Source organism: Thamnophis elegans, chromosome 14 (genome assembly GCF_009769535.1).
Source record: "Thamnophis elegans isolate rThaEle1 chromosome 14, rThaEle1.pri, whole genome shotgun sequence".
Taxonomy (NCBI): Eukaryota; Metazoa; Chordata; class Lepidosauria; order Squamata; family Colubridae; genus Thamnophis; species Thamnophis elegans.
Window position 1 is genome coordinate 28,520,819 of NC_045554.1, and position 26,386 is coordinate 28,547,204.

The window sequence follows — 26,386 nt, forward strand, 5'->3', positions numbered from 1 at the left end:
GGGTAAAATGAGGACCCAGACTGTGGGGGCGATATGCTGACTCTGTAAACCGCTTAGAGAGGGCTGAAAGCCCTATGAAGCGGTATATAAGTCTAACTGCTATTGCTATTGTGCCAGTCATTAAGCTACTCCCCACAGGTCCATGCCCACAATGTTATGATCTTCTTTGCAGCGGTGATCAAGCGAACTGATTTTAGCCAACAGTCATTTCTTGCCAGAAACTGAAAGTAAATACCAGTTTTTTGGGGAAAAAACTCACAAATTCTGGTGATGGGACTGCGGGATGCTGCAAATGGGCCATAAATGTGCCCAAAAGGTGATCACATGACCATGGAAGAGGCAGCGGTCAGGATTCGAAACTGAGTCCGAAGTGGCTCTGGGGAGGTTTTCGAACTACCTGTACGATGGATTGTGTGGTCTCCCCACATTTGATTTTACACATATTTCACTGGGCCCAATAATAAATATTTTAGCCTGACCCATTGTTTTAAGCTTTAGATTTCCAGAATCTCCTAATCGGTAAATAAAAACCAGCTTAATTTTTTAAAATTTTTCATTTTTTAGGAGCACTCCAATGAATAATTTTGTGCTAGGGGATATAATTTGTGGCTGAATACCAGCAACAATTAACAGAGTTGGAAGGGACCTTATAGGTCATCTAGTCCAACTACCTCAAGCAGGAGACCCTACTCTATTTCTGACAAATGGCAGTCCAGTCTGTTCTTGAAAACCTCAAGTGATGAAGCCCCCACAACCTCCGAAGGGAACTTCTGTTCCATTGGTCGATTGTTCTCACTGTCAGAAAATTCCTCCTTATTTCCAGGTTGAATCTCTCCTTGTTCAGTTTCCATCCATTATTCCTTGTCTGGCCTTCGGGTGCTTTGGAAAATAGCTTTGCCCCCTCCTCTGGCTCCCCTGGTCCTTCTCTTCACTAGACTAGCCATGCCCAGTTCCTGCAACCATTCTTCATATGTTTTAGCCTCCAGTCCCCTAATCATCATGGTTGCTCTTCTCTGCACTTTTTCTAGAGTCTTAACATCTTTTTTACAGTGTGGTGACCAAAACTGGATGCAGTACTCTAGGTGGGGTCTTACTAGTGACAGATCATCCTTTTTATTTTTTTAAACCAAAAAAAACAATCTTGCTTTCTCTGGTTTTTGGATTTGTCTTCGATTGGCATTGAAATTTTCTCTCTCTCTCTCTCTTTCTCTCTCTTTCTCTCTCTCTCTCCCTCCCTCTTTCTTTATCTCTCCCTCCCTCTTTCTTTCTCTTTCTCCCTCCCTCCCTCCTTTCTTTCTTTCTTTCTCTCTCTCCCTCTTTCTTTCTCTTTGTCTCTCTCTCTCTCTTTCCTTCTTTCTCTTTCTTTCTCTCTCTCTCTCTCTCTCTGTCTCTCTCTCTCTCTCTCTCTCTCTCTCTCTGTCTCTCCGATCTGTGCTGCTGCAGTTTCCTCATATATCCTGGCATGATGACTCTGCTAATCTTCCCCTGTGCTGAACTCCCATCAAGAGTCTGTCTGCAGTCTCTTGAATGCAGCAAACTTCCTCCCCCTCTTCCATTGTAAAGGTTCCATGTCTGGGCACTGATGGTCTGGGGGAAAAAAATAAATATTTGAAAGCTGTCAATTTGAAAGAAAGGCTGTGTTTCTCCATCAGCTGGAGGATAAACAGCCATTAGACAATAGAAGGATGTGCCCTGCAAACAATAGAAATGGAATCAGAGGCTGCTCCACCACGCCCTCCTTTCCCCAACTCACTCCTGTCTTTTTCAAGCCAACATTAAATCCGAAATGCTTTACACAGGGAGTCCTCGACTTACAACAGTTCCTTTAGTGACCGCTCAAAGCTACACCAGAAAAAGTGACTTAGGGCCGTTTTTCACACCGTTGCAGCATCCCCTTGGTCACATGATCAACATTCTGGTCACGTGATCAACATTCTCGTCACGTGATCAGCATTCAGATCACCTAACTACCCCTACGTTATCAATTTAGTTTTGAATATTTGCCACACTGATTTCCATGTGCTGGCTAATGACCGCAATCAGGTTTTTTTCCATTTGATGTATACCAACAATTTGATTTTATTACTTTTTCTCACTGAATCATGTTTCCATTCTACAAATAATGCAGAAGGTGGGATAATTGCAGGATGTGCATAAAATGTTCTAAGGATGTGGATTGTATTGCTTTGTCCATTTTTATTTTGCTTCCAATCCAAGCATATCTGAGAGCAGAGGGTCATCCTAAAATACTAATTTATACCGAAAGTGATTAATTTTGCCTTTTCAGGCTGCTCAGGATTATTGGCCTGAAATTTGGCTACAAAGAACCAGAAAGTAACAACACAATTTTCTGCTACTTTTCAACAGACAACAAAATAACAACCTATGCTGAGAGAAAGCTTTTAGATAGGCTCAATAAACCTAGAAGAAGGATGGTCAATTAAACAGACATATGGGGGAAGCCAGTACTGACCCACTCCTTAAATCATTCTCTGCTAGAACACTTAAAAAAAAAACTTGACTCCAGCTCAGAATCCCGGTGAGCCTTTGAGTTCATTTATATTTGTTTATTTACGGAACTGACCCAACTTGGTAGGAACACAATGCATTAAAAAAAAGAGAGAGTTTAGTTCAATGTACCATGTTCCAATTGGTGCTTGAATTAAATCTCTTGCAGTTCGCTTGTTCGTTACACTGATGTGCCAACTAATAACGTTATTGATCTAAAGTGGTATACAATATTATGATAATCCACTGGTAAAATACTCACAACATTGTGTTTTCCAACGTTTATCTTTATTTTGTAAATCTTACAGCATTGCAAGCTGGGCAGGGTACAAGTTTGACGAGTTATTTTTATGAATAAAAGCCCTCAGTAAAAATGAATTTTTAATTGATTTCTGTTTGTTTGTTATCCCGCCTTTATTTTTATTTTTTTTATAAATATGGGCAGTCTTCAAGTTGTGACCAAGTTGAGCCCAAAGCTTCTGTTGCTAAGCAAAACATTTCTTAAGTGATTTTTTTGCGACATTTTACAACCCTTTTTGGCCACAGTTGTTAAGTGAATCACTGCAGTTGTTAAGTTAGTAACCCGGTTGTTAAATTAATCTGGCTTCCCCATAACTTTGCTTATCAGAAGGTTGCCAAATGTGATCACAGGACCCTGGGACATTGCAACCATCATAAATATGAGTCACTTGCCAAATGTCTGAATTTTGATCACTTGTATAGGTAGTCGTAAGTCCAGGACTAGTTTGCTTAGTGACTGTTTGAAGTTACAATGGCACTCACTGAAAAAAGTAACTTATGACCATTTTTCACACTTATGACATTTGCAACATCTCCTTAGTAGCTTACATTACATTCAGGTTCTTGACAACCCGCTCACATTTATGACGGTTGCAGTGTCCCAGGGTCACTTGATCGCCTTCTGCAACCTTTGGACACCCCAAGTCAATGGGGAAGCCAGGTTCACTTGACAACCGTGTGACTAATTTAACAACTGCAGTGATCCACTTAATGTGCCCAAAAAGTCGCAAAATGGGGCAAAACTCACCTTATAAAGTGTCTCACTTAGCAACATGAATTCTGGCCTCAATTGTAGTTGTGAGTGGGAGGCCTCCCTGTGTTCCAAGCATGGCCTTAATAAGGCTCTGTCAAGCGGTACTTTATGAAGTCCTGCTTTAGAATTTCACGGGAATGCAAAGGTAAAGGTAAAGGTTCCCCTCGCACATACATGCTAGGTTGTTCCTGACTCTAGGGGGCAGTGTTCATGTTCGTTTCAAAGCCGAAGAGCCAGCGCTATCCGAAGATGTCTCCGTGGTCATGTGGCCGGCATGACTCAACGCTTAAGGCGCATGGAACACTGTTACCTTCCCACCAAAGGTGGTCCCTATTTTTCTACTTGCATTTTTTATGTGCTTTTGAACTGCTAGGTTGGCAGAAGCTGGGACAAGTAACGGGAGCTCACTCCGTTACGCGGCGCTAGGGATTCAAACCGCCGAACTGCCGACCTTTCTGATCAACAAGCTCAGCGTCTTAGCCCCTGAGCCACCGCTGCGACTTGGCAATGTACAAGGTCACTAAACAAACTGTTGCAAGTCGAATTCTACCTGATAAGGGTTCAGGCAGCCGAGTGGCAGCCATTCTGCGTCTCCCAACTTCTCCTGAATCTCCTCTTGACATTTGTTGGCTTAACCGTTCCAGTTTCGACTGTCATTTGGCCGATTTGCAGCTACTTCCCGGGGTCGCCTTTTTAAAAAAAGCGAGCGAGGAAGTGCCCTGGCAGAAACAAACCCCAAAGTGCGTGCTGTCCTTGCGCCTTTTTTTGTTGTTGTCGTCGTCTCACGCTTGATGGGAAGTTTGCTGCTGTGCAATGAATGAAAAAAATAAATAAAAGAGAAAGTGAATCCGATAGAAGCAGCATCTGCCGTTCTTGCAGTCACAGACAGATGCACGGCTGCTTCCGAAATTGGCAGGCGCAACCTTATCGGAGCGAGAATACGACTTGCTTTGGATGCTGTCTGCCAGCAGAGGCTGTTGCTCTTTGCCAGAGGAGGGAAGCAGCTTGCATGGAGAGGCCGAACCTTACTGCATTGCAGGGCATAGAAATGCTTTTTTCTCCGTGGCTGGGCTCCCCTCCCTGACTTTCTGTCTCCATCGCACATGCTGTTTATTGGCTTATCGAAGGCTGCTGGTGGTTAATGCCTCAAAGTAATGCTGGCTTGCGTTGAGGGGAAGATTCATGCGATCTCCGTTCCTTGGCGCCACTGGCCTGATCTGTGCAGTTGGATGTCTGTATGACATTTCTGGGAAGAAAGGCCATGTTTTGCCTTCCCCTTGACAAAATTAACCTATCGTGGAGAAGAGAGGGCTGTTTGTTCGTGTAACAGAGGCTGTGTACATCCCTGTGAAATTCGAAAGAGGTACTTTGTAAAGTACCCCTTTGCGAAGCCTTAGTAAGACCACACTTGGAATGCCACATCCAGTTCAGTGGTGGGCTGCCAATTTTTTTTACTACTGGTTCGGGCATGCTCCTGCCCGCCTGCGCATGCACAATGCTTCTGTGCATGCATGACACCTCGGCGCATGCCCAGAAGTGTCCGGGTGGGTAGATGGAGCCTCCCACCACTACTACTACTGGTTCGCCCAATCCGGGGCGAACTGAGAGCAACCCATCTCTAGTCCAGTGCCAGGCCATCAGCCATCTTTTCTTTTGGGTCTTTTTCCTGCCACACTTTCTACTATGCATTTTCTATTGTGGGAAAATGGCAGGGGGGATTGTAGAAGTGAGATGCGATGTAGCCATAACAAAATTCTTTCTAGAAAGCCAAGGTCATCCTTTGTCTCTGTACCCCTGCACCTGACCGGAACTGGATGGGTAGAACTACCAGCATGGCAGTGGGAGATTGGACCATGTGATGGGCTGGTGGGTGCGGGGGCAAGATCTTGAACTTTCAACTAGGTGGGGAAAACCGGGAAGCTTTCAGATTCGGGTTTTCCCAGATGTGCCAACATGGCTCTCTTCATAAATTGGAACTTTGAGGAATCTTTTGCCTCGGACTCTGATTTACTTTTGAATGCTATTTGGAACCCTGACATCCAGTTCTGTTCACCACAATATGAAAAAGATGGTGGGACTCTGGAAAAGAGTGCAGAGAAGAGCAACAAAAATGATTAGGGGGCTGGAGGCTAAAACATACAAAGAATGATTACAGGGATTGGGTATGTCTAGTTTAATGAAGGGATGTGGTGGCTCAGTGGCTAAGATGCTGAGCTTCTTGATCAGAAGGTCAGTTGTTCGGCGGTTCGAATCCCTAGCGCTGCGTAATGGACTGAGCTTCCGTTACTTGTCCCAGCTTTTGCCAACCTAGCAGTTCAAAAGCATGTAAAAAATGCAACCACCTTTGGTGGGAAGGTAACAGCGTTCCGTGCCCCTTCAGCGTTTAGTCATGCCAGCTACATGACCACGGAGACGTCTTCCGACAGCGCTGGCTCTTCGGCTTTGAAACGGAGATGAGCACCGCCCTCTAGAGTCAGGAACGACTAGCACATATGTACGAGGGGAACCTTTACCTTAGTTTAATGAAAAGAAGGATTAGGGGAGACATGATAGCAGACTTCCACTTTTTGAGGGGCTCCTACAAAGATGAGGGGGTCAAACTATTTTCCAAAGCACCAAAAGGCAAGATGAGAAACAATGGATGGAAACTAACCAAGGAGAGAAACAACCTAGGACTAATGAGAAATTTCCTAACGGTGAGAGCAATCAACCAATGGAATAGTTTGCCTTCAGAAGTTGTGGGCGTTCCATCATTGCAGGCTTTCAAAAAGAGACTGGACAATCATTTATCTGAAATGGTAAAGGGTCTTCCATTCGAGCAGGGGTTGGACTAGAAGATCTCCAAGGTCCCTTCTGACTCTATTATCCTATGTTCTGTGTACAGCATCCAGTAAGCAAGTGGCAGATTTCTGTAAAGTCCCTGCCAGGGAAGGACCATGCTACCCAGAGCTATAGAGAAGTTTTTTACATTTATTGCAGTAATATCCATTATTTTTAGCAGAGGACTTTTCAGCCATTCGTGTGGCTTGATGTTATACCAATGAGCTTTGGGCTCCTATGGTCCTGGCCACATATCTATGCTATGCAAATCTGGGGTGGAACGCTAACAGAAGATATTTGTTTGAGATACAAATATATTCAGGACATGCTAATGTTTACCTAAACATTATTTGCTTAAAAAATCACTACAGGTCATTCTTGATTTAGGACTGTAATCAAGCCCAAAATTTCTGTTGCTATGCGAGACAGTTGTTAAACGAGTTTTACTCTATTTTACAACCTTTCTTGTCTCCGCAATCAAGTGAATCACGAGCATTGTTAAGCTAGTAACACAGTTGTTAAGTGAATCTGGCTTCCCCATTGACTTTCCTTGTCAGAAGGACCCTAATGGGAATCTTATGCCCCCTAGGACACTGCAACCGTCATAAATACGAATCAGTTGCTAAGCGTCTGAATTTCGATTACGGGACCATGGGAATGCTGCAGTGGTTATGAGTGTGAAAAAACCCATCATAAGTCATCTTCTTCAGTGCTGTTGTAACTTCAAATCATCTGTTGTAAACCAAGAAGTGCACATCAGAATTGAGAATGCAGAACGCAGACTTGGTATGCAGAAAGAGATCCAGAAGGCATTGTCCCTAAATCTAGATTAAATAGGCACCAGAAACCAAGAACAAGACACAATGAACTGCTCGGAGAAGTTTCTTTCTTGCTGTTCACCCACAGACCGGAGTCTTGCCAGACTAAAGCACACTCTGCGTAACTGTCAGAGAAATACTGTGAAGACTTAGGGAGGATCCTTTCTTGGTCTCTTTCCTGCAGCTCAGCTGCCAGATTCCACCACAGTCATTCCCACCCCGCTTGTTCATTTTTGGATGCGAAGGTAAAGGGAGTTTTTCTACCCATCGTTTCCCACTTTGTCTGAGTTGTCAAATAAAGCTTGCGCGGTTCCCAATCTAATTGTGAAATGTTTTCCGTAACACAATGGAGGGGAGAGAGGCTGGATGAAACGCCCTGGGAATTCTTCCTGATTGTCAAATTAGACCCAACTTCACATGACAATAAAGCATCCTCCGAGAAGACAGCAGGGTGGGATGGGGTGGGGAAGCGAAATCGGAAGGGAAAAAAAGTAATTCTAACGGTGCTGTTCTGAGGCTGGCATGGTGAAAATAAAAGCCTCATAAATTTGGCTTTTAAAGCACTTAGCAGATTGCTGCTTGTTTTGGCACAGTGGCTGCTTCCCTGAGAGCACTTTGAAACGACTCCTACGCAGGAATAGATGTGAAAAGTGTTAATATTGGAATGGAAACCCCTGGTGGATTTTCTAGAAGAAAATTGTGATTGGATTACTACATTTCTGGCCAAACTTTTTTTGTCTGCCAGTCTTTCCTGAAATATAAGAAGAATTTCAAGCATGGCTGAACTAGCTTTTAAACGATCAGACCTAAAGGTAAATACAGATAGTCCTCAATTTACAACCAAAATTTCTGTTATTAAGCAGACAGTAGTTCAGTGGATATTGCTCCATTTAACGACATTTCTTGCCACAGTTGTTCAGTGAATTGCTGCTGTTATTAAGTTAGTAATGTGATGGTTAAGTGAATCCGGCTTCCTATTGACTGCTAGTTAGAAGGTCACGGAAGGTCTGGCTAGTCAAGAGAAAAAAAGAATTAGGAGTGACATGATAGCAGTCTTCCAGTATTTGAGTGGCTGCCACAAAGAAGAAGGGGGCTCAACTTATTCTCCAATGCACCAGAGGGCAGGACAAGAAACAATGGATGGAAACTAATCAAAGAGAGAAGCAACCTGATATTAAGGAGACACTTCCTAACAGTGGGAACAATTAACCAGTGTAACAGCTTGCCTCCAGAAATGGTGGGAGCTCCATCATTGGAGGTTTTTAAGAAGAGATTAGACAATCACGTATCTAAAATGGTATAGGTACTCCTGCTTGAACAGGGGGTTGGACTAGAAGACCTCCAAGGTCCCTTCCAGATTGTGTGGTGTGAGGTGTGTGTGGTCTGGTCTGATCTGATCTTGTAGTCTAGTCTCTAGCCTAGTCTCTAGTTTAGTCTAGTCTTAGTCTACTCTAGTGTCTAGTCTCTAGTTTAGTCTACTTAGTGTCTAGTCTAGTGTCTAGTCTAGTGTCTAGTCTAGTGTCTAGTCTAGTCTAGTGTCTAGTGTAGTCTACTGCCTAGTCTAGTCTAGTCTCTAGTCTACTCTGGTGTCTAGTCTGGTCTAGTCTACTGTCTAGTCTACTGTCTAGCCTAATCTTGTGTCTAGTCTAGTGTCTAGTTTAGTCTACTCTAGTGTCTAGCCTAATCTAGTCTCTAGTCTCTAGTCTAGTCTAGAGTCTATTCTAGTTTCTAGTCTAGTCTAGCTTCTAGTCTAGTCTAGTCTCTAGTATCTAGTCTAGTGTCTAATCTAGTCTACAGTCTAGTTTAGTTTCTAGTCCAGTCTATGTAGTGTCTAGTGTAGTGTCTAGTGTAGTGTCTAGTGTAGTGTCTAGTCTCCTGTCTAGTCTAGTTTACTGCCTAGTCTAGTCTAGTCTCTAGTCTACTCTAGTGTCTAGTCTAGTTTACTGTCTAGTCTAGTCTCTAGTCTACTCTAGTGTCTAGTCTAGTGTCTAGTCTAGTGTCTAGTGTCTAGTCTAGTGTCTGTCTAGTCTAGTCTACTGTCTAGTCTACTGTCTAGTTTAGTCTCTAGTCAAGTTAGTGTCTAGTGTCTAGTCTACTGCTACTGTCTACGCTAGTCTCTAGTTTACTCTAGTGTCTAGTCTAGTCTAGTGTCTAGTCTAGTATCTAGTCTCTAGTCTAGTGTCTAGTCTAGTCTACTACTATCTAGTCGAGTTTAGTCTCTAGTCTACTCTAGTGTCTAGTCTAGTCTCTAGTCTCTAGTCTAGTGTCTAGTCTCTAGTCTAGTGTCTAGTCTAGTCTACTCTAGTGGCTAGTCTAGTCTCTAGTCTAGTCTCTAGTCAAGTCTAGTGGCTAGTCTAGTCTCTAGTCTAGTCTTAGTCTACTCTAGTGTCTAGTCTCTAATCTAGTCTACTTAGAGTCTAGTCTAGTGTCTAGTCTAGTATCCAGTCTAGTGCCTAGTCTAGTCTACTGCCTAGTCTAGTCTAGTGTCTAGTCTACTCTAGTTTCTAGTCTCTAGTCTAGTCAAGTCTAGTGTCTAGTCTCCAGTGCAGTCCAGTCCAGTCTGGATCATATGACCCTAGGACACTGCCACCATCATATATGCCAGTTGCCAAGTGTCCAAATTTTGATCACGTGACCACAGGGATGCTGCAGTTGTCGTAAGTGTGACAGTATAAGTCACTGTTTTCAGTGCTTTGGAACAGTCACTAAACAAATGGTGTAAGTCAAGGACTGCCTGTATGAAAAACCCGCCAACCCTACCACGTCCCCTATATGTATGTAGAGCAAACTCAATAGCCCTAAACCTACCCTAAATTTCCCAGACCATAATAAGGTGGTCTTATCTTTGCACCCAGACCTGAACGGTTCCATTATTTAGCTCGCAGTTATCCTTCCATTGATCCTTGATTGGCACTAAATTTCTCTGAGTGCCATTCATTAAAGTATGGCTGCATGCCAGCCAGCAGACTTCTGGATAAAATTCTTTGCAGCCTGGCAGATAATTTGATTGGTGAAGCTGGTCTCCATCATCTCTATTCTGTTTCCGGGTGACACAGTGTGGGGTTTGCGAAAAGCAGATCATGCCAGACAAACCTTGTTGCCTTCTTTGATAATAAAGAGACTAAATGAGCAGATCAAGGAAATGCTCTGGATTTGGTAGATCTCGATTTCAGTAAGGAATTTGATAGAGTAGACCATAGCCCGGTTCTTGGTAAGATAGGTAGGACTGCGTAGGATAGACAGTACCACCACAAATGAATTCACCGCGCTCAGCTTGTACACAGGTAGTCTTTGACTTACAATAATTCATTTAGTGACCATTCACTTTAAAAAAAAGGGGCGTATGGCTGTTTTTCACGCTTTGCAACATCCCCATGGGCACGTGATAAAAATTCAGGCACTTGGCAACTGATTCACATTTATGACAGTTACAGTTTCCCAGAATTACGTGATCCCCTTTTGCAAACTTCTGACAATGGGGAGGCGAGATTCACTTAACAACCGGGTTACTAACTTAACAATGCAGTAAGTTACTAACTTAGCATGCGTGTATTGGAACCCAGAAGAGCAGCTGCCCGGTGCGCATGCATGCATTGGGCAGTTGCTCATACAGGTTCTGTGCGCATGCATACCGCCCACCTGGTCTTCCAGTTTCTGGCATGCGTGCGTGCACAAATACCAGCTGGCCAATGCCCCTGCGCCTGCCAGAAACAAGAAGATCATCTTCCCAGTACGTGTATGCGTGCTGGGTGGCTTCTCTTCCAGGTTCCAGCACGATCATGCTAAGTTAGTAAGATTGGGCACAACATCTGCCTTGCTTAGTAATGGAAACTCTGTCCCAATTGTCATAACCTGAGGACTACCTGCAATCAGAAAAGGTAGAGTAGATCAGTGATTGGCTTTTTGGTCGGACTTGACTTGATGGTAACTTCTATTCTTCCTGCTTGCTCCTCTAGGTCTCCCACATAGCGTCCAGGCCTGCAGATGGACGCAGAAGGGTTTGGCGAGCTGCTGCAGCAGGCGGAACAGCTAGCAGCTGAGACAGAAGGCATCGCGGAGCTTCCTCACGTCGAACGCAATCTCCAGGAGATCCAACAGGCCGGGGAGCGCTTGCGTTCCCGGACCCTGACCCGCACCTCCCAAGAAACAGCAGACGTCAAGGCGTAAGTCGCCGGGTTGCTTAAAACCTCTGTGGGTGGCTGCTGGAGTTGCATCTCCAGAGAGCAAAGCCCGGCGAAGGGTGTAGAACAGGGGTGTCAAACTCAAGGCCCACGGGCCGTATCCGACCCCTAGGGTGTTTAGATCTGGCCTGCAGGGCCGCCCTGGAATCAGCGAAGGACCAGCCCGCGATCCTCTGAGATCAACAACGGAGCATGGCCCCAAATTCATTGGGCATTTCCCCATCGTGTGGGTTGTTAATCCCGTCACAGTGCAGCTAAGGCTCCTCCTCCCCAATGCGGAGAACACGCCCACTGCAGCTTGATCCGATCAATTCAGGCATCTGATATCAGAGGAGACCCGTTACGGCCGCCAGCCCCAGTCACTGTAGATGAGGAACAGTTGCAGTATGAAGTATGAAGTTGCAGTATGAAGTGTACTAGCTATCAGGTGGTATACAGAGGGTGGTTACAATGCCTTGTTCTCTGGAAAGGTTATGCCCCCTGTCGGAGGTATCATGGGCTCATAGTAATGACCATAGGGCACCCCTCCTGGTAGCGAGATTCCACCACAGACATCCTGCAAAACTGGAGGGTGTGTGTGTTTGTGTGTCCTTCGGCTCTGGTGAGCTCTGTTTTTGCTGGCAGAGGGCTGCAGGAGGCAATCACAGCTGGAAACAGAGGTCGGAAGTCCATTTTCTCTGGCAGAGTGCTCAGGATGCCACGGGCGCTCCCTCCCAGCCCGCCCCCAAGGTTAAACACAACCCTGATGTGGCCCTCAATGAAATTGAGTTTGACACCCCAGGTTTAGGGCAATTCACCACGGCCTCCTCGCCATTGGACAACATGACATAACAGATTAACAGAGTTGGAAGGGACCTTGTAGGTCATCTAGTCCAACATCCCTCCACCCCCACCCTAGCAGGAGAGTGAACAATTGTCCTGCATGGACATTTCCATGTGGGATAACAACGCGATCCATGTTATCCGCTACTTTTCTTTTGACATTATTTCCATTGATAAAAAGGTAACTGAGTGGGACAGCTGACACCCGATTTTTCTCTTTGATATACTTCATTCCCTCAGCTGTCCCTCCTATGATTTAGCCTCCAGGCCTCTTATCACCTTTTGTTAGTCTTCTCAGCATGCTTTCTAGGATCTCAACATCTTTTTTTGTGTTGTGGTGACCTGAATTGGATGTGGCATTCCAAGTGTGGTCTCACTTAAGTGTGATATCACTGTTGTATCAAATGTATTGTGATCAATGTAGTTTTACGATGACTATGATAATGCTCCATTGTTGTATGTACACTGAGAGCTTACGCGCCGGATACAAATCCCATGTGCATCTAATCACACTTCGAATTCTAATTCTTCGAACCAGTGTGATACAAAGGGGTACTGTCACTTCAAATTGTACCCATCTCATGATTCGCTTAAATCAGGGGTCCCCAAACTTGGCAACTTTAAGACTTGTGGACTTCAACTCCCAGAATTCTTCAGCCAGAGAATTCTGGGAGTTGAAGTTTGCAAGTCTTAAAGTTGCCAAGTTTGAAGACATCTGGCTTAAGTGGTTTGCTTAGCAACCGTGGCAAAATAAAAAAGGTTGCAAAATTGGGTGTGACTCACTTAACAACCCACCTAGATTAACAATATAAAATCCTGGTCCCCGTTATGGTTGTAAGTCAAGGATTAACAGTATATATATTTTGCAATTCAATCATTCATTCTATATATCTATCTGACCAAACGACCTCATTGTACTTTTTTCATTCACTTTTGCCTTCCATCCATCCATCACCCATCCATCTCTTCCTGTCTTACCATACCTATTTCCTAAGTACAGGTGGTCCTCGACTTACAACAATTCATTTAGTGACTATTCAACGTTACAACAGCACTGGAAAAAGTGACTTAGGACTGTTTTTCACATGACCATTGCAGCATTCCCATGGTCATGTGATTCAACTTCAGACCCTTGACAGTTCATATTTATGATAGTTGCAGTGTCCCAGGGTCTTGTGATCCCCCTTTGTGACCGTCCGACGAGCAAAGTCAATGAGAAAGCAAGCTTCACTTAATAACTGTGTTATTAAACTAACCACTGTAATGGTTCATTTAACAACTGTGGCAAGAAGGTCGCAAAATGGGAAACTCACTTAAACAAACTTAGCAATTGTTCTGATCGAGGCTTCCCAAGAGCATGAAGCAGACTCCTTGTCCCGACAAAAAACCCTTTTATTAATTTCCTGTGAATTCTCCTCATTCATATCCAGCAAAGTCCTTCAAGGGGGGATTTACAGTCACAGACCTTATCTGGCTTGGAGAGCTGCCAGGCCAATCTCTGCAAAACTTGGCAAGGAGTCTCGGAGAGCCACGAAGCAATGAAGCAAACTAATTGTCTCCTGCAAACTCCACTCCCCTTTCGCTCCTCTTTTATTCCCTCTGGGAAGGACCATTTATCGTCCACATGTGGCCTTACTCCCGAGTCAGCCCTTGTTCCTTAGCTGTCCCCTTCGTCTGGCAACTCTGTGCATGCGCACACTGGGAATAGGCTCCAGCTGTTCATCTGCCCCACTGATGTCTGACTCTGAAGGCAGCTGATAATTGTTGGGATGGCTCTGGCTCTCTCTCTGCCTCCGACTCAGAGCCCTCATCAGAGCCTTCTCCAGACTCCAAGACTGGCCCATGTTCCTCCCCAACCTCCTCACTGTCCGAATCTACTGCCAGCTCTGCTTGTGGGCCTCTACAGCATTGTAGATTTGGGGCTCAATTGTGGTCGTAGCTACCTGTGTACCATTTCTGCTATGTTCACGTTTCATTTTTTCCCCCAGCTCTCACTTCTACATCATCCTCACTATTTATCTCAGCTTATATCCTTTCCGCCTGGTTGGCATTCATTGTCGAAAGAGCACCACAGTTTCCTCGGGGGAATTTCTTGGAAGTTCTCTCCTGATTGAGATAATTTCTAAAGCAGATTTTCTTTCATCAGACCGAATTGAGAATCCGTAGAAGAAAAATGCCAAATAAAATGAGATGGCTGTTGAAACATTGGCAGGCATGTTGTGCCAGACTCAAATGTGGTCACATTTTGGGGAACATGTGCAGGCTGTCAATCAGCAGATGCTGAAAAATATTTTAGAAGTCTTATCAACACTGTTCCCCTCAACTGAGGCTTTGGATGCTTAATGGTCAGGCAAACAAAAGTTGTTTATTGAAAGGTTTATTTCAATCCAGATTGTGTAGAAGTTCCAAGATCAAAAACTAGTACAGATAATTTTTCAACCTAGGGCCACAATTTGGGAGCAGAGTTTTGGCTGCTGAGCAAAGGCGGTTGTTAAGTGAATTGCTAATTATGCCACCTTTTTGCCAAGGTTGTTAAGTGAATCACTATTGTTGTTAAATGATACATCCAGTTGTTAAGTGAATCTGACTTGATTGATTCTCCTTGCTGGAAGCTGGCTAGGAAATATGGTCGCAGATATGATCACATGCCCCCAGGATGCTGCAGCTCTCCTAAATACTGTACATGTGCCCCAATTTTGATCAGGTGACCATGGGGATGCTGCAGTGCTTGTAAATGTGAGGACTGGTCATAAGTCACTCTTTTCAATGCCATTATCACTTCGAATGTTTGTAAGTCAAAGGACTACCTGCATTGTGCTAACGAGACCTCTGGATTTTAATTTTGCTTTGGGAAGAAATGGGGACACGGTGGCTAAGATGCTGAGCTTGTCGATCAGAAAGGTAGGCAATTCGGTGGTTCGAATCCCTAGTGCCGCATAACGGAGTGAGCTCCCGTTACTTGTCCCAGCTTCTGCCAACCTAGCATTTCGAAAGCATGTAAAAAAATGCAAGTAGAAAAATAGGAACCATCTTTGGTGGGAAGGTAACAGCGTTCTGTGTGTCTTCAGCATTGAATCATGCTGGCCACATGACCATGGAGACGTCTTCAGACAGTGCTGGCTCTTCGGCTTTGAAGCGGAGATGAGCACCGCCCCCTAGAGTCAGGAACGACTAGCACATATGTACCTTTACCTTTTACCTTGGGAAGAAATGACTGTCGTTTTGTTTATTATCTCTGTGCCTTTCATCCTCTGTTTTTTTTTTTTTTAACCTGTCTTCCAGATCCGTTCTTCTTGGATCCAGAGGCCTTGATATATCCCACATATCCCAGCGTTTGGAAAGCTTGAGCGCTGTGACAACATTTGAACCTCTAGAGCCAGTGAAAGACACCGATATACAGGTCAGGGTCATACGTGACAAAAGTATGTTCTCTTTAATGGAAGAAGCGCATGTATTTTGCAATGCTTTGCGTGCAGATGCCTTGGTAAATGTGCCCATTTCCTTGTTCAAGGGAAAATCTGCCCGGAATGGGGAGAAGGCTCTTATTTGCTGAAGGGTGAAAGCCTGCATTTTGCATTGAATGCTTAAGTGTCTCGATGTTTCAGTTATTGGCATCCTCTTTGTGCATGTCATTGTGTTCGGTGGAGGCACCGTTGAAAGGCTTGCCTACCTTGGCTTGTTTACTTGCTGAAAGAGCTGGTGTATATTCATTCGAAGGGCAACACTGCAGTGATCTCAATTTGTAGAGCGTAGACTTTGTGTGTTTATTTTTTGAGTTTCCTCTCGCTGAATCTTTTTTTTGAAGAAGTTATTTTTTGTTCTCTATATACAATTATAGGTATTCATTCACATAGTTATTCTTTTTTACATTCGTCGTTCTTATACATTTGTCGTTCCATTTACAGAGTTATAACCCACCATTTGGGTTGCTTTGTTTACCATCCTTCGCCTGGTATGATACCACCTTCTTTTCCCTTTCTTTACTCCATCCCTCCCTTCTCTACTTTCTTCCTTTCTCTCTCCTTTCCCTTCCTTCTTCCCTTTCCTTTCCCTTACTCCTCTCTCCCTTTCTGCCCTCTCTCCTTCTCTCCTTTCCCTTCCTTCTTCCCTTTCCTCTCCCCTACTCCTCTTTTCCTCTTCCCCTTCCTGTCCTCTCTCCTTCTCTCCTTTCCCTTCCTTCTTCCCTTTCCTCTCCCCTACTCCTCTCTTCTTCTTCCCCTTCCTGTCCTCTCTCCTTCTCCCTTCCATCTTCCTCTCCTCACCTCTATCTTCCTTCCCTCCTCTTCCTCTCCTTTCCTCCTCCTTTCTTTTTCTATTGTTGTAGGTGTCTCTTCCAGCTCTTAATTTTTATTTTCTTGGAGTGGTACTTCCGCAGACCCAAAAATAGTTAAACATCATTTCTTGTTCCCTTTCCTTCTCAAATCTATCCTGATTATGTTTCCCCCCACCTTTGTATCTTACTGTTGAATATGTACTAATATATTATTAGCTGAATCTAGCTGAATCGTTAAGGGAAGGGCTGTAACAGAGTAATAAATTGCACATTTCCTTATCATACATTCTGAGTTTTGATCCCAGGATTCTGCCAGAATTTACTGGGTTTGCAGTCGGAATTCGGATCCAACTGCCTTCCAGCTGTTTGTATGTTGTAATCTGCAAATTATGGGTGGGTGGGTGCATGGTGCAACGGCCCCCTCCCCCCTGAACCTGATGGACGACTGATTTAACTTGATACAAGGTAGTACCTTATATTTCTTTGTTCTGCTTTTCTGCGGTGCCTCTCCCTAAATTTTAGTGTGAAATCTGAGTATTTCAGAGGCTGAATTTTCGGTAGGATTAAACTGCAACCCGTTTTGCTTGTAACATGATGTTCCTTGCTTTGCTGATTCTGATTCCACCCCACCCCCCTGTCTGACTGTCTCAGTGCTGTATAATGGTAGGTGAGATGGTTTTATCAGTTGGTATTCTTGTAATGGAAGATGAGTGCTATCATATCCAGAGCATTCTTGTTTATTTTTGTTTTTCTACATATCAGCAGTGCACATCCTTGTTTTTAAAAATCAATACAATCGCATTACAGGGACCCATATTGAGTCCCAGTTTTTGTTTTTGTTTTGCTAACCGAGTCATTCGTTCAGCGAGCTTTGTCCCATTTCATGACTTTTCTCTCCGCAGTTGTTAAGTGAATCTACTGCACTTCTTAAGTTAACGACATGGCTGTTAAATGAATCTGGCTTCGGCCACTGATTTTGTTCGAAGGTCACAGAAAGGGATCGTGTGTAACTCCAGGACATTGCCGCCGCTGTAAGTGTGAGTCGGTTGCCCAGCCTCTGAAATTTGATCATGTGGCCTTGGGATGGCTGCGATGGTCGTAAGTGTGAAAAATGGTCCTAAGCCACTTTTTTCAGTGCCCTTTTAACTTCGGACGGTCACTAAATGAACTGTTGTAAGTTGAGGACCATCTGTGTATCTTTCCCGATGCATTTAATTATTTCATCTTCAGTTGTATTTAGAGTTTCTACATTATTATTAAGTGGTTAATCTTTGGTGAGATTCATAGCCTTTGGGGCTGGTTGGTAGCTCAACAGCTCGAGTCCTAACCAAGGACCTAGGAACTGTTAAGGTAACGTCGGAGGATATAAGCTGTTCCAAGTAGGATGGTTTTTTCTAGAATCAGAATGTTCAAGTCTGATAAATTTAAAATTTCCAAATAGTGAGGTAGCCCTTTGGGTATTGCTCCAAGGGCTCCAATTACAATCGGGACAACACTCGATTTCCCCCCCCCACAGTCGCTCAACTTCAATTTGCAAGTCCCGGTACTTTGTGATTTTTTCTTGCTGTTTATCTTCAATTCGTGCATCTCCAGGTATTGCAATGTCAATGAACCATACTTTTTTCTTTTCAACTATTATTATGTCAGGTGTGTTGTGGCCAAATGCCTGTCAGTCTGGATTCTGAAGTCCCACAAGATCTTGACTTTCTCATTCTCCAAACCCTTCTCAACATGATGGTCCCAGTGTTTTTTGCTGTACTCAAATCCAAACTTTTGGCATAATTTCCAGTGAATGATCTTAGCAACACGGTCATGGCGTTGTAGGTAGTCAGTTTGTGAAATTTTGCTGCACCCACTGATCAAGTGGTCGACTGTCTCGTCTTTCTCATTACAGAGGCGACATTTTCTGTTGGTGGTAACATGTTGAATTTTTGCCTTCATGTAGTTTGTGGCTAAGGCTTGTTGTTGTTGTTGTTATTATTATTAGACTGATTAACCTATAATGCCAACCTTTTTGGCACTGAGTGCCAAAACTGGAACATGTGTGCATGTGTGTGCGCCGTAGCATCAGAAGCCCAAAGACCAGCTGCCTGATGCGCATGTGTGTGCCAGCCAGTTGGTCTCTAGGTTTGTGACATGCCCATGTGCCAACCAGCTGCTCTTTGCAAGTTCCAGAAGACTGGAAACCCAAAGACTTGCTGGCCAGCACACGCGTGCCTTTTTTTTTACTGTTTCTTGGGCCATTTTCAGGTCCAAAAGATGGTCTGAAAATGCCCTGGAAAAGGGCCTGTTTTTTTACTGTTTTGGGCTATTTTGGGGGTCGTTTTCAGGCTGTTTTCCAGTGGTCCGGTGCCTGCAAAAACCAGCTAGCAATTGCACACATGCCCACAGAGAAGGCTCTGTGTGCCACCTCTGGCACGCATGCCATAGATTTGCCATCACGGCTGTAGGCCATATCAGTGTACAAGGTTCAAACACTTATTACCAGTAAAATTTTAGAGTTTCTACATTCTAGGAACTGACAAAATTTTGGTGGGTTTCTGAGAGCCTCAACCTTCAGCTTTGTAGGCAGCAATTTGTGCATTTTTGCTATTCGAGCAAGAATTTATACCCGCAGACAATACCTAGGTGTTCTTTAAAACCTCGTGGCTGTCGTAATAATTAGCGGGGCGTCTTTTCTTTTTCTCCGAAACGGCTTTTTAAGCTTTAGATTTTAGTGCTGGTGAAGGGGCCGTGCCAATTGACGTCTTAATTTTTGTGAATTATTTAGCGGTAATAACACTTAGGTGATTGATAGAAGAAGGGGGAAAATAACGCGGAGATGTCTCCCCTTGGATCTCATAATTGATTCTGGGCCTGGGGCGAGCGATTCCCGTTACGTTTGGAAAAAAAAAAAAGAGAATAATGCCTTTATTATCTCAGATCAGGGACTCATCCCATCCTCAACAGACAGAGCTCTGGAGGGGGTTGCAAGCCAGACGGGGGTCTGACTCTGCGGACGTCTTGTAGGCGAGCATAAGGATGGGCATTTCTGAGAGATCCTTTGGGGGGGGGGGGCTTTTGTGAGCATATGCAGCATCCTCATAAAATGGCTGCTACGGCAGACACAATTATTTCGCTTGTTTCAGAAGACCAGATTGGTTTCCACATTCTCTCCTCAGTGCCCTTTAGATGTTCCACCCCTCACAGCTCAGCTTTTTTCCCCTCCCAGAAGAAATGCTTACAAAAAGCTGGAACCAAACCCCTTGTCCTTTTAAAAAAATCGTAGGCGCTATTTGGTAAAGAATGCTATTTTAGGTCAATGACGGCGAACCTTTTCGGCACCACGTGCCCAGACTTGAACGCGCACGGGCACATATGTCGGAAATCCAAAGACCAGGTGGCTGGAGCACATGCGCGCACCGGCCACCTGGCCCTTAGGTTTCCAGTCCACACCTGCACACTGGTCTTCCCATGTGCTGGAGCGCCGGAAATCTGAAGGCCAGGTGACCAGCACACACATGCATACTGGCCAGCTGCTCTTTGGGTATCCAGTGGCCTGGCGCACGAGAAGATCAGCTGGTTGACATCCATGTGCACGCCGGAAACCAAAAGAGCAGCTGGCAATGGTGCATGTGCCCACAGAGAGGTTCGCCATCATAGTTATAGGTGGTCTTTTGCTGACAACGGCAATTGAGCCCCAAATCTCCATTGCTAAGCAAGACAATCGTTAAGTGAGTTGTGCCTCGTTTTACGACCTTTTTAACAGGGTTGTTCAGTGAATCACGGCAGTTGTTAGTAAGACGGTTGCTATGTGAAGTAGGCTTTTCCAACTGAGGGCTTGTCCGTTGAAACAGCACTGTGAAAAAAAACAACATACAATTTATGCCCCCCCCCACACTTAATGGCCGTTGCGTCATTGGTCACATGATCAAAATTCAGGCCCTTGACAAATGATTGATATTTATGACAACTGCAGTGTCCTGGGGTCATGACAAGCAAAATGAAGGGGGAAGCCCGATTACCTTAACAGCCGTATTACTAACCTAAAAATTGCAGTGATTCACTTAACAACTGTGGCAAAGAAAGGTCGTACGATGGGGCAAAGTTCACTTAACAACTGCCTCTACTTCGCCATAGAAATTTTGAGCTCTACTGCCTTTGAGGACCACCTGTATTATTTCTGTTGTTAAGTGAGACATTTGTTCAATGAGTTTTGCTCCATTGTACGACCTTCCTTTGCTGAAGTTGTTAAGCGAATCACTGCTGTTGATCAGTTAGTCACCCGGTTGTTGAGTGAATCTGGCTTCCCCAATTGACTTTGCTTGTCAGAAGGTCGCAAAAGGGGATCACGTGACCCCAGGACACTGCAGCTGTCGTAAATACGAGCCGGTTGCCAAGCATTGGAATTTTGATCGTGTGACTGTGGGAGGGGCTGAAACGGTCATAAGTGTGGAAAATGGTCATAAGTCACATTTTTCAGCACCATTGTAACTTTGAATGGTCACTAAATGAACTGTTGTAAGTCGAGGATTACCTATACACCTGCCCTTTTAAAATTTTTAATGCTCTACACTCTCATAATGTAGAGAATTCATGATAATGCAAATAAAACCAATGTTTTTTTTTCCTGAGATATTCCAATCCTTGAGTACTTTGAATTCTGTTTTAAAGGGTTCCTAAATCAAAAACAATGGGAAGCAAATAAGGTGTTTTTTTTTTCTTTTCATATTTGAGATTTTAAGCATCTTGCTCGCTCCTCCTCCTCCTGATGCTTCTGGATCTCCAGCGTGAATGAGGAAGGAAGAATGCAGTAATGATTAATGAAGAAAAATACTGCAGTTGTTGGCTGCATATTATCTCTTAAGCCTTTCCAGAGTAATTGGTTTTTGCTTGCTTTGGGTTTCATGCACTGGCTAAGGAAGAGTACATTAAGTATTTTTGTTGTATGTGTTTAGGTTTAGGTTTAAGTTTATTAGATTTATATGCTGCCCTTCTCCCAAGGACTCAGGGCGGCGTACAACATTAAAAGAAACACATAATACAAAAGTTAAAAAAAAATTAAATAGAATATCCCAAAGAAACCCAATTAGAGTTGACAATAACATTTTTAAAAAAATCGAATTAAAATTAACAATGATCAATAATTTATTTTGTTTTGTTCAGGCCAGGCTGGCTTGCTGGAAAAGCCAACTTTTTAGGGCGCATCGGAAGGACCGGAGGTCGGGGATTATACGAAGCTCTGGGGGCAGCTCATTCCAGAGGGAAGGCACTCCCACAGAGAAGGCTCTCCCCCTGGGGGTCGCTAGCCGACACTGTCTGGCCGACGGCACCCTAAGGACGCCAACTCTGTGGGATCGCACTGGACGGTGGGAGGCTACAGGTGGCAGTAGGTGGTCTCGCAGGTACCCTGGGCCTAAGCCATGGAGCGCTTTAAAGGTCATAATTAGTACCTTGAATCGCACCTGGAAGACAACCGGCAACCAGTGCAGGCCGCCTAAAAGGGGTGTAACATGGGAGCACCTAGGTGCCCGCATGATAACCCGCACAGCCGCATTCTGGACCAGTTAAAGCCTCCAGGTGCTCTTCAAGGGCAGCCCCATAGCAATAGCAGTTAGACTTATATACCGCTTCATAGGGCTTTCAGCCCTCTCTAAGCGGTTTACAGAGTCAGCATATCGCCCCCACAGTCTGGGTCCTCATTTCACCCACCTCGGAAGGATGGAAGGCTGAGTCAACCTTGAGCCGGTGAGATTAGAACCGCTGAACTGCAGATAACAGTCAGCTGCAATGGCCTGCAGTACTGCACCCTAACCACTGCGCCACCTCGGCTCTTAGAGAGAGCCCCATGTAGAGAGTGTTACAGTAGCCCAGGCGAGAAAGGACGAGGGCATGAGTGACTGTGCACAGAGCATCCCGATCCAGGAAGGGGCGCAACTGACGTACCAGGCGAACCTGGTAAAAGGCCCCCCTGGTCACGGCCGTCAGGTGTTCTTCTAAATTAAGCCGCGCATCCAGGAGGACGCCCAGATTGCGGGCCCTCTCTGAGGGGACTAAAATTTTTCCCCCTGTCATCAAAGATGGAACAAGATGCACAAATCGGGATGACGGAAACCACAGGCACTCCGTCTTGGAGGGATTGAGCTTGAGCCTGTTCCTCCCTATCCAGATCCGCACAGCCTCCAGGCATCGGGACATCACGCCGAGGGCATTGTTTGGGTGGTTTGAGGTAGAGATGAAAAGTTGGGTATCATCAGCATATTGATGATATTGTACTCCAAAACCATGGATGATCTCACCCAGACCAATGCGACCAATGCCGTCTCCATGCTGTATCTGTGCCTGAAACCTGACTGAAACGGATCCAGGTAGACAGCTTCATCCAGGGACTGGGGAAGCTGATGTGCTACCGCACTCTCGACAACCTTCGCTACAAAGCGAAGGTTGGAGACCGGACGATAGTTGGCTAAAGAAGCTGGGTCCAGGGAAGGCTTCTTAAGGAGGGGCCTCACCACCGCCTCCTTCAAGGCAGTGGGAAAGAACCCCTCTCTCAACAAAGCATTGGTAATCACCTGGAGCCAGCCTCATGTCACCTCCCGGGAAGCCGAGACTAACCAAGAGGGACACGGGTCCGGCACACAAGTGGCAGCACTGAGTCTCCCATATTCCTGTCCATGCCCTCGGGGGTCACAGGATCAAACTCATCCCAGATGGTCTCCACAAGATTCATCCCCATCGACTCGTCTGAATCTACCCAGTCAGAGTCCAAGCCTGTCCGGATCTGAGCGATTTTATCCTGCAGATACTGAACAAATTCTTCAGCCCTACCCTGCAAGGGGTCTTTCCCAGCTCCTTGGTTAAGTAAGGAGCGGGTCACCCTAAACAGGGTGGCTGGGCAGTTATCTGCGGACGCGATAAGAGCGGAAAAATGTTGCCATTTTGCTGCTTTTATCGCCACTTAGTAGGATTTAATATGAATTCTTACTAGTTTCAGATTCAGACCGGCTGGCCCTCCAACCACTCTCTAGGCGTCTTTTCCGGCGTTTCATCTCCCGGAGCTCCTCAGTAAACCAGGGAGCTACCTGTGATCGACATTGGGTCAGAGGCCTCAAAGGCACAACACGATCCAAAGCCCCAGTGGCCGCCCTATCCCAGGCTTCCACTAGGGCTGCGGTCGAGTTGTGAGCAAGGGATTCGGGAAAAGTCCCAAGCTCCATCAGAAACCTTTCAGGGTCCATCTAGTCGGTTCCGCCTCCCTGCGGTGAGGGGTAGCAGTATGGAAGTCAAGCCTGATGAGGAAATGATCCGACCATGACAAGGGTTGGATAGAAATATCCCCTAAATCTAGATCATTAGTCCACTGCTCAACCTGACAAAAATCAGGTTGAGCTTGTGTCCCCCATTATGGGTGGGGTCTTGAATTAACTGGGTTAGGTCCATAGCTGTCATGGAAGCCATGAACTCCCGAGCTGACTTGGATATCTCGCCAATGGAAGGCAGATTGAAATCCCCCAGGATCATAAGCCTGGGGAAATCAACCACCAATTCAGCTAACACATCCAACAGCTCTGGCAGGGCCGATGAAACGTAGCAGGGAGACTGGTATGTAACAAAAAGGCCCACCTGAACTCCAAGGCCCCATTTCACAAAAAGGGACTCACACCCGCCTATCTGAGGCACAGTGACCTCCTGAGGTCTGAGGCTTTCCCTAATAACCACTGCCACCCCCCCCCCCCTACTCTAGGCTCTCGGTTGGTAAAACGCCCGGAAGCGTGGTGGGCATAATTCACTAAGGGGAACACCCCCCTCATGGCCCAACCAGGTCTCCATAATGCACTCCAGGTGCGCTCTACCCTTTTGTATGAGATTGTAAATGTGTGGAGCTTTATGTACCACGGACCTGGCGTTAAACGACACCAGCCGGAGACCAAGGTCCTGTAATCCCGAGCACCCAGGGGTGTGATGAGGGTTGGAATGTGTGATCGCTCTTAAACAGCGGACCCGCGTCCCCCGAACATAATGTTAAATCTGAGATCCATTTTGCTCTGGTACAAGATGTTTGATAGCAACTAACTCTTCCATCACTTTGTACCGATTGCCCTGGGGCAGCTTCGCAGTATGTTCCCCACTGATAGATCTCATTTTGGCTTTTGCTAGGATGCTATTACTAGGTGGCTCAGCGGCTTGCTCTCCACATTAAAAGGATTCAGAATTGTGACTTTCAGGTTTGACGTTCATCCAAAAATATTGTTAATTGTTTGCTGAATGTTGCAAACATAGAGTAGCCGACTCTATTTGATTACTTAGCAGTATTATTCAGAATCTTGGTATCAGTTGGAGTTTATAACACTTGGGATTCTCTTTTAAATGGTGTGCTGCTTATATTGTTCAGGGGATGTGGTGCTCAGTGGCTAAGACACTGAGCTTGTCAATCAGAAAGGTTGGCAGTTCGGCGATTCGAATCCCTAGCGCCGTGTAACGGAATGAGCTCCTGTTACTTGTCCCAGCTTTTGCCAACCTAGCAGTTCGAAAGCATGTAAAAAATGCAAGTAGAAAAATAGGGACCACCTTTGGTGGGAAGGTAACAGTGCTCCATGCACCTTCAGCATTTAGTCATGCCAGCCACATGACCACGGAGATGTCTTCGGACAGCGCTGACTCTTGGGCTTTGAAAGGGAGATGAGCACCTCCCCCTAGAGTTGGGAATGACTAGCACTAAATTCATAATTTTAAATCCCATGGATCATTAATATGATCTGCCTAATGACTGACTGGGTGGGTATGGCTAGGTGGTCATGTGACTGGGTAGGTGTGGCCAACTCAATGTCACTCACATCGAGGGGCTCCTCGCCAGCCTCTACTCACCCCTCTCTTACCTTCCCAGCCACTCCTTGTCTCCCTGCCCAGGCTCCTTAGGGCCCCAACAGGAAGCAGTTGTTGGAGCTAAGCAGACACCATGAGAAAGAGCTGGCAAAACAGCTCAGTTCAATTTGGATCTGACCGAGAAGGAGGCTCACTAGAAGCACCTCACTGAGGACTACGAGCATAGGCTTTCCAAGCAGAGGAAGACTTGGAGTGCAAAGCCATTTACTGGCGCCTGGAGGCTCAGTGGGCTGAGATGGTCAGCTAGTTCCAGGCCATGATGCAGTCCCAGTGGAGCTCTCCCTCTGGCTCTTTGCCACCAGCGGCTCTTCCCGCCAGCCTTCTCCCAAAGCCCCACACCAGGAGGCTGAAGCCAAGTCAGAATTTCTTCCCCGCTCCGACCTGCACAAAAAGACCCAGAAGGGGGAGACTCTCTGCAGCAACACAAGCGTTCATGGCACGTATCCAGCCCAGGGGCCGTAGTTTGACAACCCTGATTTAGTGCAATATAAAAAGTGCAAATAATTTTTCTTTGGATAAGCAAAATTTTCTCGCGGGCCACCAGTGGCCCACGGACCACCAATTGGTGTATGCTGCTCTAGAGGCATTTAGCAAGCATCGACTTTGATGGCCTACACTTCGAGAACAGGTTTGAATCCTCCCTTAAGTAGGGTAATTTGGGTCACCCCCTCTTCTCAGACCTAATCGCCCTCTGACTCTATGAAAAAATGGGTAAAAATTGAAAATCCTCGTCATATCGTGCTTTTCTGTAAGAATTAGGTGAGTGTGAGGGAAGAACTTGCAACTTAGCAGGGCAAATGCTAAGCACAACACTCTCCAGTGGATAGACAGTGACGTGCAGTCAGGTGACGCAGGGGAGGCAGGGCCTCACCACTGTCATCATGAAAAAGAACAACAAATTTAAAAGGAAAAAGGCTGAGGTAGTTGCTGCCAGAGTCACAGTGGATGACTCTGCTTAGTGCTTAACTGCAGGAGGAGAACCACGTCCCTCCTTTAGTCTATCTTTATGATCACTTGAGCAGAGTTAAGCAAGGGTTAAAAGGTGAAA

The 26,386-nt window shown here is 45.4% G+C and overlaps 1 protein-coding gene across 2 annotated transcripts in view; it reads left to right on the forward strand.

Annotated features, from left to right (window-relative positions):
• NUP93 (nucleoporin 93) overlaps positions 1–26,386 on the forward strand; it is a 144,982-nt gene that overhangs the window by 4,444 nt on the left and 114,152 nt on the right. For both annotated transcript variants that reach the window (XM_032231363.1, XM_032231362.1), the window contains exons 2-3: positions 11,157–11,363; positions 15,486–15,603. In XM_032231363.1, coding sequence (XP_032087254.1) covers positions 11,185–11,363; positions 15,486–15,603 — 297 coding nt within the window. In that variant the 5' untranslated portion in view covers positions 11,157–11,184. The remainder of the gene's footprint in view (positions 1–11,156; positions 11,364–15,485; positions 15,604–26,386) is intronic.